The sequence below is a fragment of the Ictalurus furcatus genome, chromosome 24 (genome assembly GCF_023375685.1).
Source record: "Ictalurus furcatus strain D&B chromosome 24, Billie_1.0, whole genome shotgun sequence".
NCBI classification, from domain to species: domain Eukaryota; kingdom Metazoa; phylum Chordata; class Actinopteri; order Siluriformes; family Ictaluridae; genus Ictalurus; species Ictalurus furcatus.
This window is the reverse complement of record NC_071278.1, coordinates 312,841-330,060: the sequence shown is the minus strand read 5'-3', so window position 1 is coordinate 330,060 and position 17,220 is coordinate 312,841. Positions and strand designations below refer to the sequence as shown.

At 43.0% G+C, this 17,220-nt stretch overlaps 1 protein-coding gene across 1 annotated transcript; it reads right to left on the bottom strand.

Moving 5' to 3' along the window:
* Positions 1-10,715: 10,715 nt before the first annotated feature.
* krt92 (keratin 92) lies at positions 10,716-14,411 on the bottom strand. The gene is made up of 7 exons (XM_053612407.1): positions 13,951-14,411; positions 12,609-12,691; positions 12,217-12,373; positions 11,799-11,960; positions 11,581-11,706; positions 11,025-11,248; positions 10,716-10,927 (listed from the first exon to the last, which is right to left on the bottom strand). The coding sequence occupies exons 1-7, from the start codon at positions 14,335-14,337 to the stop codon at positions 10,810-10,812; spliced, it is 1,257 nt and encodes a 418-aa protein (XP_053468382.1). The 5' UTR covers positions 14,338-14,411; the 3' UTR covers positions 10,716-10,809.
* Between the last annotated feature and the right edge of the window lie 2,809 nt (positions 14,412-17,220).

Below are 17,220 nucleotides of genomic sequence, written 5' to 3'. Positions count from 1 at the left end.
GCAATGATATCAAGTTCCTACCTCTAAGCTGCATTCGATACATTGATTGGGAACGTTGCGGTTAAATTTAGGTAGCAACTATGGAGTATACTCTCATAATCCACTTGTACTGCAGGAGTTTAAACCTCGTGTTTAGAATTGTGTCAGAATTAATTAATAATGGTAAATATTTATCCAGTCTGCTGGCCAAGGCTTTAGCAATTATCTTGATATCTGAGTTTAAAAGTTTAATGCGTCTGTAGGAGCCACATTTCTTGGGTACTTTCCTGGTATAAAGATTAAAGTTATGAGGGCTGAGCGTAGGGATGAGGGAAGTTCTTCATTGTCAAATTATCACATCAATCATTGGAGATATCAGTTTATTGGGAAAGATATTATAGATGTCTATGGATAGGCTGTCTGGACCTGGTGCTTTCCCACCACTCATACAACCAATGGCTGCATGCAGGTCTGCCTCTTCAATTGGCTGATTGAAATAAAAGTCTTCCAACCTTTTCTCCTTGGTCATAATATGTTAATAATAATATTTTGTTCCAAATCAAGCATTTTTAGGGTAAATATGTTTGTTTTAGAGATAGTATAGATAATCATCTGCCCCCTAATGTAGGCCTTGAATGCTTCCCATCTTACTAAAGCAGACATCTGGTCTGTATTCCACTCAAAAAAATTTATCAATTTGATTTCCTACAAAATTGAGGAACTTGGGATTGTGTAGACGCCATCTAGGTCTAAAATCACCGGCGACTATTAAGCTTCCATGAAGAGAGGCCAAAATTAAGAAAAGATTGTGTAAAAATGTCGGTTCAACTGTATTAGGACCCTTTACATTAACAAGATTGCAATATTCGTTTTGAATCTTACCACTGACGATAACGACTCTACCAAGTGGATCTGGAATAGTTTAATTGATGAAATGGTATGGAGTTCTTTGACAATCTAGCTAAAGTTATGGACTGGTAACAGAATTAATTAATTAATACTTGTGAACATTAACTATTACTGACAACTATATACAACAGTTAAGTAAATATACTATAAGTTGTAACTGTTCAGATTCTAGTCACAACTCTTTTATGTATTTATATCTTGTCATTTTTACAGGCATAAATTCCCTCCAAACATGATCTGCAATGTTGATGAAACAGGTTTTACAACAGTGCAGACACCAAAGCAGGTGATGGCAGAAAAAAGAAAGAAGCAAGTGGGTACCATCACATCTGCTGAAAGAGGAGAGCTTGTGACTGTGGTCTCTGCAGTAAATGCCACTGGGAATGCAGTCCCTCCCAGGTTTATCTTCCCAATAGCTAAATACAAAGACCATTTCATTACAGGAGCACCACCAGGATCAGTTGGTACCTCTACCAGAGCTGGCTGGATCAATGGAGACACTTTCACCAAGTTCCTTGAACATCTGGTTCAGCACCAACTGGTCCTCTGACCATCCCATTCTGCTAATCCTTGACAACCACGAGGCCCACATTTCCCTGGGAGCATTGGATATAGCAAAAACAAATGGCATTATCATGCTCACAATTCCGCCCCACATGTCCCATCGTCTGCAGCTTCTAGACAAGAGTGTTCTCAGTCCATTTAAGACCTATTACAACAGAGCTCTTGATAGCTGGACGAGATCTAACCCAGGAAAAGCAGCCAATATGTACCAAATCCATGGATGTGTGAATGAGTCTTTCATGTCATCAATGACATCACGCAACATCTCCTCTGCATTCTGATCCACAGGGATTTCCCCTTACAACAGATATGTTTTCTCTGATGCAGAGTTTGAGCCATCCATGGTGTCTGACAGGCCAAACCCTGTGCTGCAGTCTGCTGTTGCAGATGATTCATCCATAACTTCAACCTCCACCTCTGCTGAGCTGCCTTCACCTTCACAAAGTGGTAAAAAGCTGCACCCCAGGAAACCTGGATATGTGTCTCCTACTGAAATCCTACCGCTACCCAAAAGTCAGCAGCCAAGGGTACAAGCAAGTCGAAAGCACATGAAGACAAGTATCCTAAGATCACACTTGAAAAGCAGGCAATTGAAATGGCACATGAAAAGAGAAAAAATAAACAGAAGGGGAAAAAGGAAAGTAACATTAATTAGCAAAGAAAGCTGATAAAGAAACAAACCAAGAAGAAAATCACAGTGTATCTTCCCATCCCATTTGATGACATATCTGAGTAAGAGACCTCTGAGGATGAGAGAAGTGAACCTGACATTTCAGATTTTTCAGTCGGTGACTTTGTAATAGCAAAATTTGATACCAAAACCAAGAGGTACCATTACATTAATTGAGAGCCCTGAGGGCAATGAAGTGACTGCAAAGTTCCTCAAGAGAATCCCGGGGTGCACTTGTAATACGAATACTACCTTCACATTCAAGGCAAATGATGAGGGGTTTTAACCATGGAGTGATGTGCTGAAGAAACTTCCTCAACCTCAAAAGGTTGGAGGAACTGCAAGGTGATAGCAAGAATTCACATTTCACTGCTACCTTATAACTGGAATGTTGAATAGTTTGTTCTCAAGTTCCCAAAAGTGAAAAAGGACTGGTTTTGCATTCGACATACATCATGCCAATGTTAATTTGGACAGCAGTTTTGTTTTTTTTAAAATTTAGTTTCAGACTTAGTCTTTTGAGTAAAATGTTTATTATTTTCAGTGACATTTATTTATTCATTCTAATTCAGTTTTTATTTAGTTTTATTCAACAAATTCTCTGTTTAGTCTGTTTTTGAGAAGGTTAGAACTTTGGTGTTGTCACGTATCAGGAAGCTCTGGACTCCACTTCCCATCAGCCACTGCACTGCACTACATGTCACATGACCACCTGCACCTGATTCACGTTTTGGTTAATGAGCACTCGTGTATATATAGCCATTGTCTGCACTGATTCACTGTCTTTTGTTGTCTTAGACCCCTGTGTTCCATGTTTCCTGATCTTGTTAGGTTATGTTTAGTTTTGCCACAGTATTCTACCAAGTGTGTCTTAGACTCATGTTGTTTATGTCTCAGTGTTTTGTTTCATGCCACAGTAGTTGTCCAAGTTGTGTTCGTGTCTTTGTTTCAATAAATGTTATTATCTGCACCTGCTTCTGGCTCAACCCTCGGATTGTGACAGAACGAAAGACCAACAATCAGAAGCAGCAGATCGCCAAGATGGATAACTGGGGCGTCAGGATGCCACCAATGTTAGTGGAGTACTTTGCCACGTTGCGCCAACAGTCGGACAATTACCAAGCTGCGCTACGAAAGCAGCAGGACGCCAGGAATTACCTGGGCTTCAACTTACCGCCTATGTTCATGCAGGACTACGCCATGCCACGCCAACAGGAGGAGGAGTCCAGGTACAAGGGGGAGTTTGTGTTCAGTACAGAGACCCAGCCCGGGACCGACAGGGTGACCTCAGAGCTTGAACCTGAGCCCCACGAGGTGGGCTCACCTGCCGAGCTCCAGCAAAGGGTCAGCGGGGAGGCACTAGCACCAGGCTCTGATATCCAAGTCCCAGTCAAGTCTCAAGTCCCTAAGGTCCAAGTCAAGTCTCACGTCCCTGAGATCCAAGTCAAGCCTCCAGGGCCTGAGATCCAAGTCAAGCCTCCAGTGCCTGAGCTCCAGGTCCAGCCTCCAGTGCCTGAGCTCCAGGTCCAGCCTCCAGTGCCTGAGCTCCAGGTCCAGCCTCCAGTGCCTGAGCTCCAGGTCCAGCCTCCAGTCCCTGAGCTCCAGGTCCAGCCTCCAGTCCCTGAGCACCAGGTCCAGCCTCCAGTCAGGAAGGTCCAAGCCAAGCCTCACGTCCCTGAGTTCACGTTCAGGCCTACTGACCCAAATGACTAAATGCCGCTCACGCCCAGCCAAGCTCCGCTCACGCCACAGTCCGCGGACACGCACAGCCAAGCTCCGCTCACGCCACAGTCTGCCGACACGCACCGCCAAGCTCCGCTCACGCCACAGTCCACCGACACGGCCAGCCAAGTTCCGCCCATGCCCAAGGTTCACCTAGTGACCTCAGGGCCTCAGTCTCCCTGCTCAGCTGTGGACGTCGCCCAGCCTCCCTGCTCAGCTGAGGCCGTCGCTTAGCCTCCCCGTTCAGCTGTGGACGTCGCTCAGCCTCCCCGTTCAGCTGTGGACGTCGCTCAGCCTCCCCGTTCAGCTGTGGACGTCGCTCAGCCTCCCCGTTCAGCTGTGGACGTCGCTCAGCCTCCCCGTTCAGCTGTGGACGTCGCTCAGCCTCCCCGTTCAGCTGTGGACGTCGCTCAGCCTCCCCGTTCAGCTGTGGACGTCGCTCAGCCTCCCCGTTCAGCTGTGGACGTCGCTCAGCCCGCCCGTTCAGCTGAGGTCGCCGCTCAGCCCGCCCGTTCAGCTGAGGTCGCCGCTCAGCCCGCCTGTTCAGCTGAGGTCGCCGCTCAGTCATCCTGCTCCATGGCAAATAGCGTTCCCCCCTTCTGTGTCGAAGAGACCCACGCTCCTCTCCCTGGCCGCACGGAGACCCACGCTCCTCTCCCTGGCCGCACGGGGGACTTCGCTCTGCCTTCCAGTTCAGCTGGGGACGTCGCTCCGCTTTCAGGCTCCGATGAGGACATCGCCCTGCTTCCCTGCTCCGCTGAGTACAGTGCTCTGTTTCCCTCTCCAGCTGAGGTCGTCGCTCAGCCTCCCTGTCCAGCTGAGGCCGTCGCTCAGCCCGCCTGTTCTGCTGAGGCCGTCGCTCAGCCCGCCTGTTCTGCTGAGGCCGTCGCTCAGCCCGCCTGTTCTGCTGAGGTCGTCGCTCAGCCCGCCTGTTCTGCTGAGGTCGTCGCTGAAAGGACTGAAATCCTGCAGCACCCGCAAGGTCCTTCTGCTCAAGAAAGCACATATACATGCCCGTCTGAAGTTTGCCACTGAACATCTGAATGATTCAGAGGACAACTGGGTGAAAGTGTTGTGGTCAGATGAGACCAAAATGGAGCTCTTTGGCATCAACTCAACTCGCTGTGTTTGGAGGAGGAGGAATGCTGCCTATGACCCCAAGAACACTATCCCCACCGTCAAACATGGAGGTGGAAACATTATGCTTTGGGGGTGTTTTTCTGCTAAGGGGACAGGACAACTTCACCGCATCAAAGGGACGATGGACGGGGCCATGTACCGTCAAATCTTGGGTGAGAACCTCCTTCCCTCAGCCAAGGCATTGAAAATGGGTTGTGGATGGGTATTCCAGCATGACAATGACCCAAAACACACGGCCAAGGCAACAAAGGAGTGGCCTAGCCAGTCTCCAGACCTTAATCCCATAGAAAATCTGTGGAGGGAGCTGAAGGTTCGAGTTGCCAAACGTCAGCCTTGAAACCTTAATGACTTGGAGAAGATCTGCAAAGAGGATTGGGACAAAATCCCTCCTGAGATGTGTGCAAACCTGGTGGCCAACTACAAGAGACGTCTGACCTCTGTGATTGCCAACAAGGGTTTTGCCACCAAGTACTAAGTCATGTTTTGCAGAGGGGTCAAATACATATTTCCCTCATTAAAATGCAAATCAATTTATAACATTTTTGACATGCGTGTTTCTGGATTTTTTTTTTGTTGTTATTCTGTCTCTCACTGTTCAAATAAATCTACCATTAAAATTATAGACTGATCATTTCTTTGTCAGTGGGCAAACGTACAAAATCAGCAGGGGATCAAATACTTTTTCCCCTCACTGTATATAGTGTGCTTCTGGTGAATTTATTACAGGATATACCATTTAATGATGGATATTACAAGGGTTACCTTATCTATATCTTGGGAGTAAAGTGAGGGAGAGCTGGCAAAAAGAAGAGACTATTGCATTGGGAACCACTTTGCATTTGCTTGGAGACCCGATCAGGATCACCTTGATGGTGGCAGAAACATGCTCTTGAGCATGAGCTCCCAGTAGTTGCCCTTGAGGGGTGTATGCAGATTGTAATTCCTGAACATTCCCTGGAACCAAGTGACTGAGAGGAACCAGTCTCAAAAGGGAATCCATCCTCATCTGGGTGACACCGGATAGTGCGATTATAAATAAACACACCCCTTCTATAAATGTGCTAATACTACATGGCCAAATAGTGCAGTTGTGTAACCAGGAAATTCATTACAGTTTTCACATGAAGTCTGTTTTATAGTCTTAAGTTGTCAACAGTTCACTAACGGAGACTTGAGTGCAAAACTGTTTGTAATTGTAGTCCTAAAGCATAGCAAAACTATTCGTATCAATTGCAAAGCCATCTTCATGGTTTTTAAGTTGTACCATCCTTAGTGATCTCATCGGTCTTTAGGCTGTCCTTTTTGCATGCATTCCAAAGTTGGCAGAAGATGGTGTAATACCCAAAATTATTGTTTTATGTACATATTGTTTTATAGACTTTTGCAGGGTCACTGTTTTGTCACTGTAGATCAATATTGGCTTTTATCCACATTAGCCTGACTTTGTATAGCGAAGTACAGTATTTGTGGTTAACCCCACATAACTATTTGGTGGGAACACACCAAACTGTGTGATGTTTTTCCTCTGCCTAACCTGTTGTACGTGGATATAAAAGTCTACACACACCTGTTACAAAGGCAAGTTTTTTTGTAATTAAAAAACTAAATAAATTAAACCTAGATAAATCATGTGAGAACTTTTCCACCTCTAATGTGAAATTACAGTGTATAAAAGTGAAACACAACCAGAAATATTTTAAGGAACAATAGGAAAAAATAAAAAAGTTATAATAACTTTGTTGCATAAGTGTGCACACCTATTTATCACTGGGGGTGTGGCTGTGATAAGAATGATGATGATAATCTCATGTTCAAAAGTAATTATCATGCAGCTGTCATCACTGAAATTATTCTGATTAACCACAAAAAAAGACCAGCTGTTTCTGTCGGATTTTCTTGACATCTTCTTGGTTTCATCTGAATGCTGAAGCCATGATCTGCAAAGGTCTTACAGAGCCTGTACAGGGTATCAATGTCGAAAAGAGTCGATTAGGCGAGGGGTATAAAAAACTTCCAATACTTTAGATGTACCATGGAACACCGTGAAGACCACCATCAGCACGTGGAGAAAATGGAGCACCGCAGTGACATCACCAAGAACAGGACGTCCCTCAAAAATTTACAAAAGGATAAGATAAAAACTTACCAGGGAGGCTGCCAAGAGACCTATAGCAAAATTAAAGGAGCTGCAGGAACATCTAACAAGTGCTGATTCCTCTCTGCATGTGACAACAATCTCTCATATTCTTCACATATCTGGGCAGTGGGGTGGGAAGGTTAGACCAAAGCCATTTCTCACAAAAAACATCCACGCTCAACTAAAGCACCCCAAACCATGTGGCAAAATGTAGTATGGTCTTATGAGACCAGTTCCAAAAAGTATAATAGTTCCATAATTCCAAAAGGTATGTTTGGTGCAAAAAAATCACCACCAAAAGAACACCATCCCCACAGAGAAGCATGGTGGTGGCGGCATCGTGCTTTAGAGCTACTTTTCTTCAGCCAGAATGGGGCTTTTAATAAGGTGGAGAGAATCATGGATAACTACAGATACCAGCTGATTTTAATGCAGAACTTTCAGGTGTCTGCTAGTAACCTGAAGAATTTTACCTTTCAGCAGGACAATGACCCAAAAGCATGCATCCAAATCAACAAATCTCAATCAAAAGAAGATCAGTGTTTTTAAATGGCCTAGCCAAAGTCCAGACCTGAATCAAGCGATACTAAACTCACAATTTGATGGAACTGGAATGTTTTTGATTAGGGAAATATTCCTAAGTCAAGATGTGCCAAGCTGAGAGACTCTGAGTGCTGTAAAAAAAAAAAAATCAAAGGACGTTTCCACTTAGTATTAGTTAAGAGGAGTGTGCACTTATGCAATTAGGTTATTCTAAGTTTGGTTTTCAGTGGCATTGTACAGGTTGTAATGTTTAAATTAAAGATGGAAATGTTGATCTTATATAAAATTGATCAAGAAGGCTCGCTCAGTCTGGGGCTGCTCTCTGGTGAGTTTTGGCGTGGTGGTGGTGGTGGAAAAGAGGACACTCAATAAACACACAGCCATTATGGACAAGAAACAGCAATTAAACAGCAGAGCTCTTTTGGTAGAAGACTCATTCAGCCCCACTGTACTAAGGAGCAGTACAAGAGGTCTTTTGTAACAACAGCGATAATATTGTATAACAGTATGCTGGGACATTATTTTGCACTGAACCAGTCTTAGGATAAGCTCATTGGACAGTAGTTGAACTTTGATAATTGAACTACCACCATCTACTATTCATATCCATATGCAGTGCCACTTGCTGACAATGTTTGCACAGCATTGTACTACCACTTTAATTCCACTCTAATATGCTGCTTGAGTTGAATGTTTACACCCAATATATATATATATATATATATATATATATATATATATATATATATATATATACAGATCAGCCATAACGAACCCACTGAGGTGACGTGAATAACGTTGATTATCTCGTTACCGTGACACCTGTCGGGTGGGCGGGGGTATATTTATTAGGCAGCAGGTGAACAGTCAGTTCTGGAAGTTGACGTGTTGGAAGCAGGAAAAATGGGCGAGTGTAAGGATCTGAGTGACTTTGACAAGGACCAGATTGTGATGTCTAGACGACTGTTTCAGAGCATCTCCAAAATGGCAGGTCTTGTGGGTTGTTCCCAGTATGCAGTGGTTAGTACCTACCCAAAGTGCTCCAAGGAAGGACAACTGGTGAACCGGAGACAGGGTCATGGGCTCCCAAGACTCACTGATGCATGTGAGGAGTGCAGGCTAGCCCATTTGGTCCAATCCCACAGAAGAGCTACTGTAGCACAAACTGCTGAAGAAGTTCATACTAGCTCTGATAGAAAGGAGTCGGAACACACAGAGCATCACAGCTTGCTGCGTATGGAGCTGCGTAGCTGCAGAGTGGCCAGAATGACCATGCTGATCCCCTGTACACCACCGAAATCTCCTACAATGAGCATCAGAACAGGACAATGGAGCAATGGAAGAAGGTGGCCTGGTCTGATTAATCACATTTTCTTTTACATCATGTGGATGGCTGGGTTCGTGTGCACCACTTGCCTGGGCAAGAGATGGTACCACAATGTACTATAGGAAAAAGGCAAGCTGGCGGAAGAAGTGTGATGCTCTATTGGGAAACCTTGGGTCCTGGCATTCAGGTGGATGTTACTTTGACATGTACCACCTACCTACACATTGTTGCAGAACAAGTACACCCCTTTATGGTAACGGTGTTCCCTACTATCAGTGTCCTCTTTCAGCAGGATAATGCTCCCTGACACACTCCAAACATTGTTCAGGAAGGGTTTGAGGAACATGACAAAGAGTTCAAGGTGTTGACTCAACCTCCATCTCAATCCGATCGAGCATCTGTGGGATGTGCTGGACAAACAGGTCTGATCTATTTCTGCATAAATATGACCTAAAACATCATCTGATTTTCATCAAGTCCTAAAAGTAGACAAAGACCCAATTAAACAAATGAGACAAAAATATTATACTCTTATTTACATTACATTATTTATTGAGGAAAATTATCCAATATTACAGATCTGAGAGTGGCAAAAGTATGTGCACCTCTAGGATTAGCAGTTAATCTGAAGGTGAAATTAGAGTCAGGTGTTTTCAGTCAGTGGGATGATGATCAGGTGTGAGTGAGCATCCTGTTTTATTTAAAGAACAGAGATCTAACAGAGTCTGATCTTCACAACACGTGTTTGTAGAAGTGTATTATGGCACAAACAAAGGAGATTTCCGAGGACCTTGGAAAAAGAGTTGTTGATCCTCATCAGGCTGGAAAAGGTTACAAAACCATCTCTAAAGAGTTTGGACTCCACCAATCCACAGTCAGACAGATTGTGTACAGATGGAGGACATTCAAGACCATTGTCACATATAACTGACCAAATATAACATTTTTGTCTCATTTGTTTAATTGGGTTCTCTTTGTCTACTTTTAGGACTTGTGTTAAAATCTGATGTTCCAGGTCATATTTATGCAGATATGTAGGAAATTATAAAGGGTTCACAAGCACAGACCATGTCTTTGCTGTTAAAGAGAACTCTTTCTGGTCAAATTCAAGCTGCTGTTGATGCAGCTGTTCAGTAGCGCCAGATCTTTTCCCTTTCAGCAAATGCTGTTAAAGCAAAAGATATGCTAATCAACTTTAAATAACTTTAAAATATACCTGACCCCCCAACACCCACCCCCCAACTGTTCTCCTGCTTGGTCAATGTGTAGTTTGATTGGAATCTTTTAAGCTTCTATGTGTCCAGTTCATCTCAGACCTAACATGGTATAATGATGTAATATACATTATGAGGGAAAATCAACCATTAAGAGTTGCTGAGCATACAGACTTCATATTTAGTTCACCTTCATTCAGCCTGTTCTGGAGCACGCTTTTCAATGGTGTTGGACACTGTTTGGGAAAACACACACTATCCTATGCCTCCTTTAATCTTAAGGTGCAGGCTCTTTATTAGTACCTAGAATAATGAAAACTACAGCATGGGGCAGAGCTTTTTCCTAAGGACATGTGGAACAGCCTTTAAGGACACAGACACAGTCTCAATCTTTTGGTCTCAATTGAAAATATTTGTTAAGATTTTTGTTAATAACTTTTCTATTAGCTAAAGGCCCAGATCTGTGGGTTCATAGAAAATTTTGGTAAAATGAACAACAGACACGTGAACTGCTTTGACTTGACTTTATTTTACTTTGGAAGTATTGAGAAAGCATGTCATAGGGATGGAAGTCATCTCGTTGATGTGTGGAGACCCAACATGCTTACTTGGTGAAAGTTTTGCTCTCAGAAGAACTGGAGGAGCTTACCACTTTACCATCCACCACCTCCTCTGTGACAATCACAACCTTCCGAGTGGTGGAGCTAGAGGAGGTTGTGGTGCTAGAAGATGAAATAAAGACAAAGTGAGCAGAAAGGTGAGGAGAGACAATATCTACATATTTCCCAAATGTACTAAAATTTTCTGTGAAATGTTCACCTGGTGGTCGCTTCTCCATCCAGCAGTCTCCTGTACTCAGCGATCTCCATCTCCAGTCTGGTCTTGATGTCCAGCAGCATCTGATATTCCTGAGACTGACGCTCCAGATCAGCACGAAGCTGCTGCAGCTGCTCCTCCAGACTTGTCACCTGAACCTGATAGCCAGTGAGCATTTGTGCATAGCGGTTCTGTGTCTCAGCCAGAGTGTTTTCAAGAGATGCTTTCTAAACAGGCAAGAAGATGAAGCATGTTTAAGGAAGGGAGGGTCATGAAGGTTAGCAAGAAATCATATGGAGAGAATTAGCAAAAATCATCACAGGTTTAGCTGAAAGCCATATTAATATTACACACACGTTCATTCATATCATGATTAGCAAAAAACACATCAGAAATATTAGTGAGAAGATGTATCATATGGATAGCTAGGATTATTAAGAAAGTTTTGAATCATGAATATTATTGATTATATAATATTTATATTATATTATATTATATTATATTATATTATTTCATATTAAAGATCAGTTTTTGAATGTTTGGTCTAAGACACTCTCACCATGCTAAGCTGTGACTGAAGCTCAATTTGCAGACTCTGAAGAGTGCGCTTGACTTCTGTGATTTCAGATCTCGATGTCTGGAGTGTTTCTGTGCTGATGGCGACCTCTTTGCTCAGTGCTTCACTCTGTGGTGATGAAAATTGCAAAAACAATTGAAAATCTCAGAATGATGCACTTCTGAGCACTGAGAGTTAAACACGTTCCAATTCAGACTCACCTTGGTCTGGAACCAGGCCTCAATTTCTTTGCGGTTCTTAGCGGCCACGGATTCGTAATGCTCGCGGATTCCAGCCAAGACGGCATTCAGGTCTTCTTGTGGTGCGGCATCCACCTCCACATTCACCTGTCCACCCATCTGAGAACGCGCCAACAAGAGCTCCTACAGGAACATAGTCGAGATGTGAGCTACTGATAGCATTGTATCCACAAAGACACTTTGAGGTGATGGAATTCCTCAGCGATGAGGTCTTTGGGGTTGAAGCGTTCTAGGTGTATTAAAGTCGATGAAGTCTAGGTGCATCATATGTATTGCAATACACCATGTAAATGATGACTGCATGATAACTGTGACATGCTGAGTGCTGTAAGTTTAATGAAGTGGTTCTTTGTGCAGATGGTTGAGGATCATGCCTCACCTCCTCGTGGTTCTTCTTCAAATAGATCAGCTCATCTTTCAGACCCTCAATCTGCATCTCCAGATCCGATCTAGCCAACGTCAAGTCATCTAGAACCTTCCTCAGCCCGGCGATGTCTGCCTCCACTGACTGCCTCATGGTCAGCTCATTCTCATACCTGTCACAATAAAAACAATCTGTTTTACACCTGTAGTTTATCTCAACCTGAGAAGGTCAAACTGAAGAAAAAACAGACCCTGTTGTACTCGTCCAAGGTTGTGTTTATTTATTCTAAGAGAAGCTGTATAAACTTAAAGTAGAACCAGAACATGACACCAGTCTGCTCTCTATTGCTTACGCTAGAGAATCATGCACACTATATAGTTTTATAAATAACGGTTTTGGACACTCACTTTACTCTGAAGTCATCAGCAGCAAGTTTGGCGTTATCAATATGGAGGTACAGTCCTCCATTCACAGCAATGGCACCCTGAATCTATAAAATAATCACAAAGTTCAACATTTATATACAAGTTTTAATTTCCAATAAAATATCCAAGTATAAAAAGGTACAAAGAGCTGGTGTGGCCCCTGTAATGAAAGGTAATTGGGTGAAATAGATGGGAGTGGCCCTGTAGTGAGAGGGAATTGAATGAAAGAGATAGGTGTGGCCTTTGTGTAGGGAGGGGATCAGGTGAAAGAGAAGGGCGTGCCTCCTGTAGGAGAAAGGGATTGGGTAAACATGTCTGAAGACAAATGAGGGAGGACTTCCTGCTGCTCTGCCTTTATCTTCCTGCTATTATCCTGCTATTATATACTATTACATAGCCTATTATTGGTATATATAGCTGTATATATCTGTATATATAGCAATTATATAGCATACGACACATGCAGACAGACAGGTGAATGTGCAGACAGCGGGTAAATGTGCAGACAGACAGGTGAATGTGCAGACAGATAGGTGAATGTGCAGAGAGCAGGTAAATGTGCAGACAGACAGGTGAATGTGCAGAGAGCAGGTAAATGTGCAGACAGACAGGTGAATGTGCAGACAGACAGGTGAATGTGCAGACAGATAGGTGAATGTGCAGAGAGCAGGTAAATGTGCAGACAGATAGGTGAATGTGCAGAGAGCAGGTAAATGTGCAGACAGATAGGTGAATGTGCAGAGAGCAGGTAAATGTGCAGACAGACAGGTGAATGTGCAGAGAGCAGGTAAATGTGCAGACAGACAGGTGAATGTGCAGAGCAAGAGGTAAATGTGTATACAAAGAGATAACTGTACACAGAGAAAATGTGCAAAGCAACATGTAAATGAGTATAGAGACATGCAAAAGTGCAGAGTGATAGGTAAATGTGTAATAAGGATGGATTTTAAAAATTGTGGTCATCCTAAATGGTTTACAGCATATAAGTGTGAGTGAGTGAGAAGTGGGGTTACACTGAGGGCAGGGTTATGATAAAGGATGATTGCTCGTAGTAATAATTACACCTTCATTAATTTCAAATACATCATCACCAGTCTCCCACTCAGTAGAGTTAAAGTGAACTTCATCAGTGGGATAGTGGGGAAGGTGATCGTGAGTACCCTACTCACTATGCACTACATCCTATTAATACTAACCAGTGCATTGTGGGATTTCCATGGGTGCACCATATCCTCTCTACTATGACATGACTACAAAGGCTGAGTCCCTAAAGAGTGCATAGTGGTTAGTAAGGAAGCTGATAGGGGGAAATTTAAAGCCATACCTTGGCCTGGAGGTCACTGATGGTGACAAAGTAGGCAGAGTAGTCTCGGGCAGCGGGCGAGGCCTTGCTTTCAAGGAACTGGCGGATCTTGAGCTCCAGCTCAGCGTTGGCCTTCTCCAGCGTGTGCACCTTCTGCAGGTAGTTGGCCAGACGCTCGTTCAGATTCTGCATCGTCAGCTTCTCATTGGCTGAAACATCGACAGCGTCGGCGAGGTTAAAGCCACTTCCGACGGACAACCTGGAGGTGGAGATGCGCACTCCGGACCCTCCGGCTCCTCCATACACGCTGCCACCTCCTCGGGAGCTTCCGAGGAGCAGGGCTGAGCCGCTCCTCACAGAAGAGGAGGAGGATGAGATGAAGCTTCGGTTGGAGAAAGTGCTGGCCATGATGATGATGAGGATGTAGAACTCTTCTGCTCACGCTGGAGAAGAACAAGTGGCAAGAGCTGAGAACTGGCTGCTTTTAAAATCCTGAAAAAAAGGGGTGGGGGTTTAAGGGGAGAACTTAACAGAACATTCCTTGCCGCAGGGTGAAAACACCTCAAACCAGAACAACCTGTCCAGGAGAAAGAAAGCGACCAGAAAAGCCACCAGTGGAATTTGCACAGATTGATCATGTGGGTGAGCCAGCAAATCACAGCCTGAGTTTAAATCATTCTACGGTTATACAAACATGAGCTTTTGATCACAAAACATCTCCACATGGCAGACGTCCAGGGGTGCGCTAGCAAAAGAAATGGCATTAAGTGATTTTGCACAGGATGTCGAGATCTTTAATGAATAAAAAAACTGCTGCAGGAGGCGTGTATGAATTTACTGTACACTTAAACATAATAGTTTAACTCAAATAAAATAAAATGCAGATAATCATCTGTTTAAAACCATCAAAAAGTGGCCAAATGTTTGAAAAGTCCTGCTTTTGTAAAAGAAAAATATATTTAAGAATTTATTTACTTTTTAAATTTATTGTTCATAAAAAAACTACATACTTTTATTACTTTTAGTGTTAACACTTACTAAATGTATTATATCGGAAGAACTTATAACAGTGTAAGTGTTTTTAAATTGTAATTACCAGCAAACAGAGGACGTACCCCTGACGGTGCAAACGTCCACTTAGGTCCGCATTTGGTCCGGTTTGTAACGTTCGCTGGGGACGTTTCGTACAAATTCAAATATTAGGTTCATAAGAGACTTGTGTGAATGCTTTTCAGTTTTAACACAGAATTTAGAGTCCCTCACCTGTAAAGAGATTGCTAGGCAACATTTTAGACATATCAAATCATAACACTACTGAATGTGTTCATTTCGTTGTTTTAGGTTAGAAACCAACGAGAAGAAATGCCATCGGAATAACCCCGGACACAGCTGACAACCAGACACACACACACACACACACACACGGAAAGAGCACAGCACCTTTACAATTGTTCAATTAAAATAAATGTACTTTGTTCCTTACAATTTCTCACGTGTCTGTTTTCTCTGGTTAGCCGAAAAGTAAAATAAAACGACGTTCAGAGGACTTTAATCGAAAGTCCCCTAAGTGTCCCGAATGGCCGCTGGACGGCCTGTGAACGTCCCCTTGAATGTCCGGACTACACATGGACGTTCGGGGACGTTCGCAGAGGCCATTTAGGGGACGTTCTGGGGACCTTGTTTGTCAGCTGGGTACATGATGTTTTAGCTTAAACATCCTAAACGCATTTAGTTGTGATATTTTTTTAATTGCACTTGAGTAGATTTAAGAACGTAATTTGTAGACAGAATTATCACACTTAAAGTGCATTATAAATACTTTAAATGTTTTTAAACAAGTACTAAGCTCCATCCACTTTTTTGCTCTTTTGTGTTCTTGACAAAGTGAAAGTGCATCAAAAAAATGTTTGCAGTATTCGCTGTCTCCTGCCTGTTTATAAAATGGTGTGCGTGATGGCATCATCCTTTAAAAATGTTTAAACTAATTGTTGCATAAGTTTTGGTGTTTCACAGAAGAAATCTGCCCCTGAGCTGTTTCCATACATCATTTTATGTATATCACAAAATGTGTACCTTATGCGTCTCGCATGTTCTCAAATCTTTGAAAAATGGAGAAAATATTGAGAATTAATTGGAATTAAATCAGCTTGTTATTTATTTTTTATCTTTCACTTTATGTCACACAGACTCGACTGTACTCGGAAAAATTTACGAGTCCAAAATGCCAGAGTCCATGACGAGTCCGAATTCGTTCATAATTGGACTCAGGAACCTCCAGGTGGTGAGCGATATTATTTCTGTAAGCTTGTAAAGATTGTGCATTGCGTAAACATTTAACCCTGTAAGTCACATCAGTGATTCTTTTACGCAGCCAATAAAAACAAAGCCTCAGGTGGTGAAACTGATCACGGATACCAAGCATGTTTCACACGGTGGAAGAAATTCTTTTTGAAAAACTGAACCTTGTGTGAGTTACTTTAACCTGTAAGGTGTTAATTATGAATGATTCCTTTAATGGAAGGAGAACAAAGCAGCAGCCCATGACACTAATCTGCCTTTGAGATTATATCCTCACAAACTGATTAAAAACCCTAATGAAGTCAGTTTCCTGCATGGTTTCATTGGGTGGAGAAACTGGATTTAAATCAACAACCATTAAAGTGATCCATGCACAAGTCTCTTCATTCTCAAATCAGATATCACGATTAAATGCAGAACCATGTTAGAAATGGTAAATGGTGCACTTATATAGCGCTTTTATCCAAAGCGCTTTACACTGTGTCTCATTCACCCATTCACACACACACACACACACAGACACCAATGGTAGCACAGCTGCCCTGCAAGGCGCTAACTTGCCAATGGGAGCAACTTGGGGTTCAGTGTCTTGCTCAAGGACACTTCGGTATGTGGAGTCATGCGGGCTGGGAATCAAACCGACAACCCTACGATTAGTGGACAACCCGCTCTACCACCTGATCCACAGCCGCCCCACACTAAAACTAGGATGCATTTTATTATAAATTATTTTAAGGCACTAATAAAACCACATGTAATGAAACTGATGTGCATTTGCATGGAAATAAATGATCAGGTCATCAAAAGCAAGTTTTAGGAACAATTTGTTTATTTCCTTCAAAACCAAGTGATGGTTCTCAAACATGAAAGCTCCTGAAGATCATTTTTCTGTTCAACATCATGTTGATCATGTGTTAATGATCCGTAACACTGAGGGTTAGGATATCTGCCAGCTCTGCAGTGTGTGTGTGTGTGTGTGTGTGCGTGTGTGTG

Excerpts from the sequence above, each read along its gene's own strand:
- krt92 (XM_053612407.1), bottom strand. The coding sequence starts at position 14,337 with ATGGCCAGCACTTTCTCCAACCGAAGCTTCATCTCATCCTCCTCCTCT. Across the intron at positions 12,692-13,950 it reads TCAGTGACCTCCAGGCCAAG|ATTCAGGGTGCCATTGCTGT; the intron begins GTATGGCTTTAA and ends ATTATTTTATAG. Across the intron at positions 11,249-11,580 it reads TTCAGTCACAGCTTAGCATG|AAAGCATCTCTTGAAAACAC; the intron begins GTGAGAGTGTCT and ends TTGCCTGTTTAG.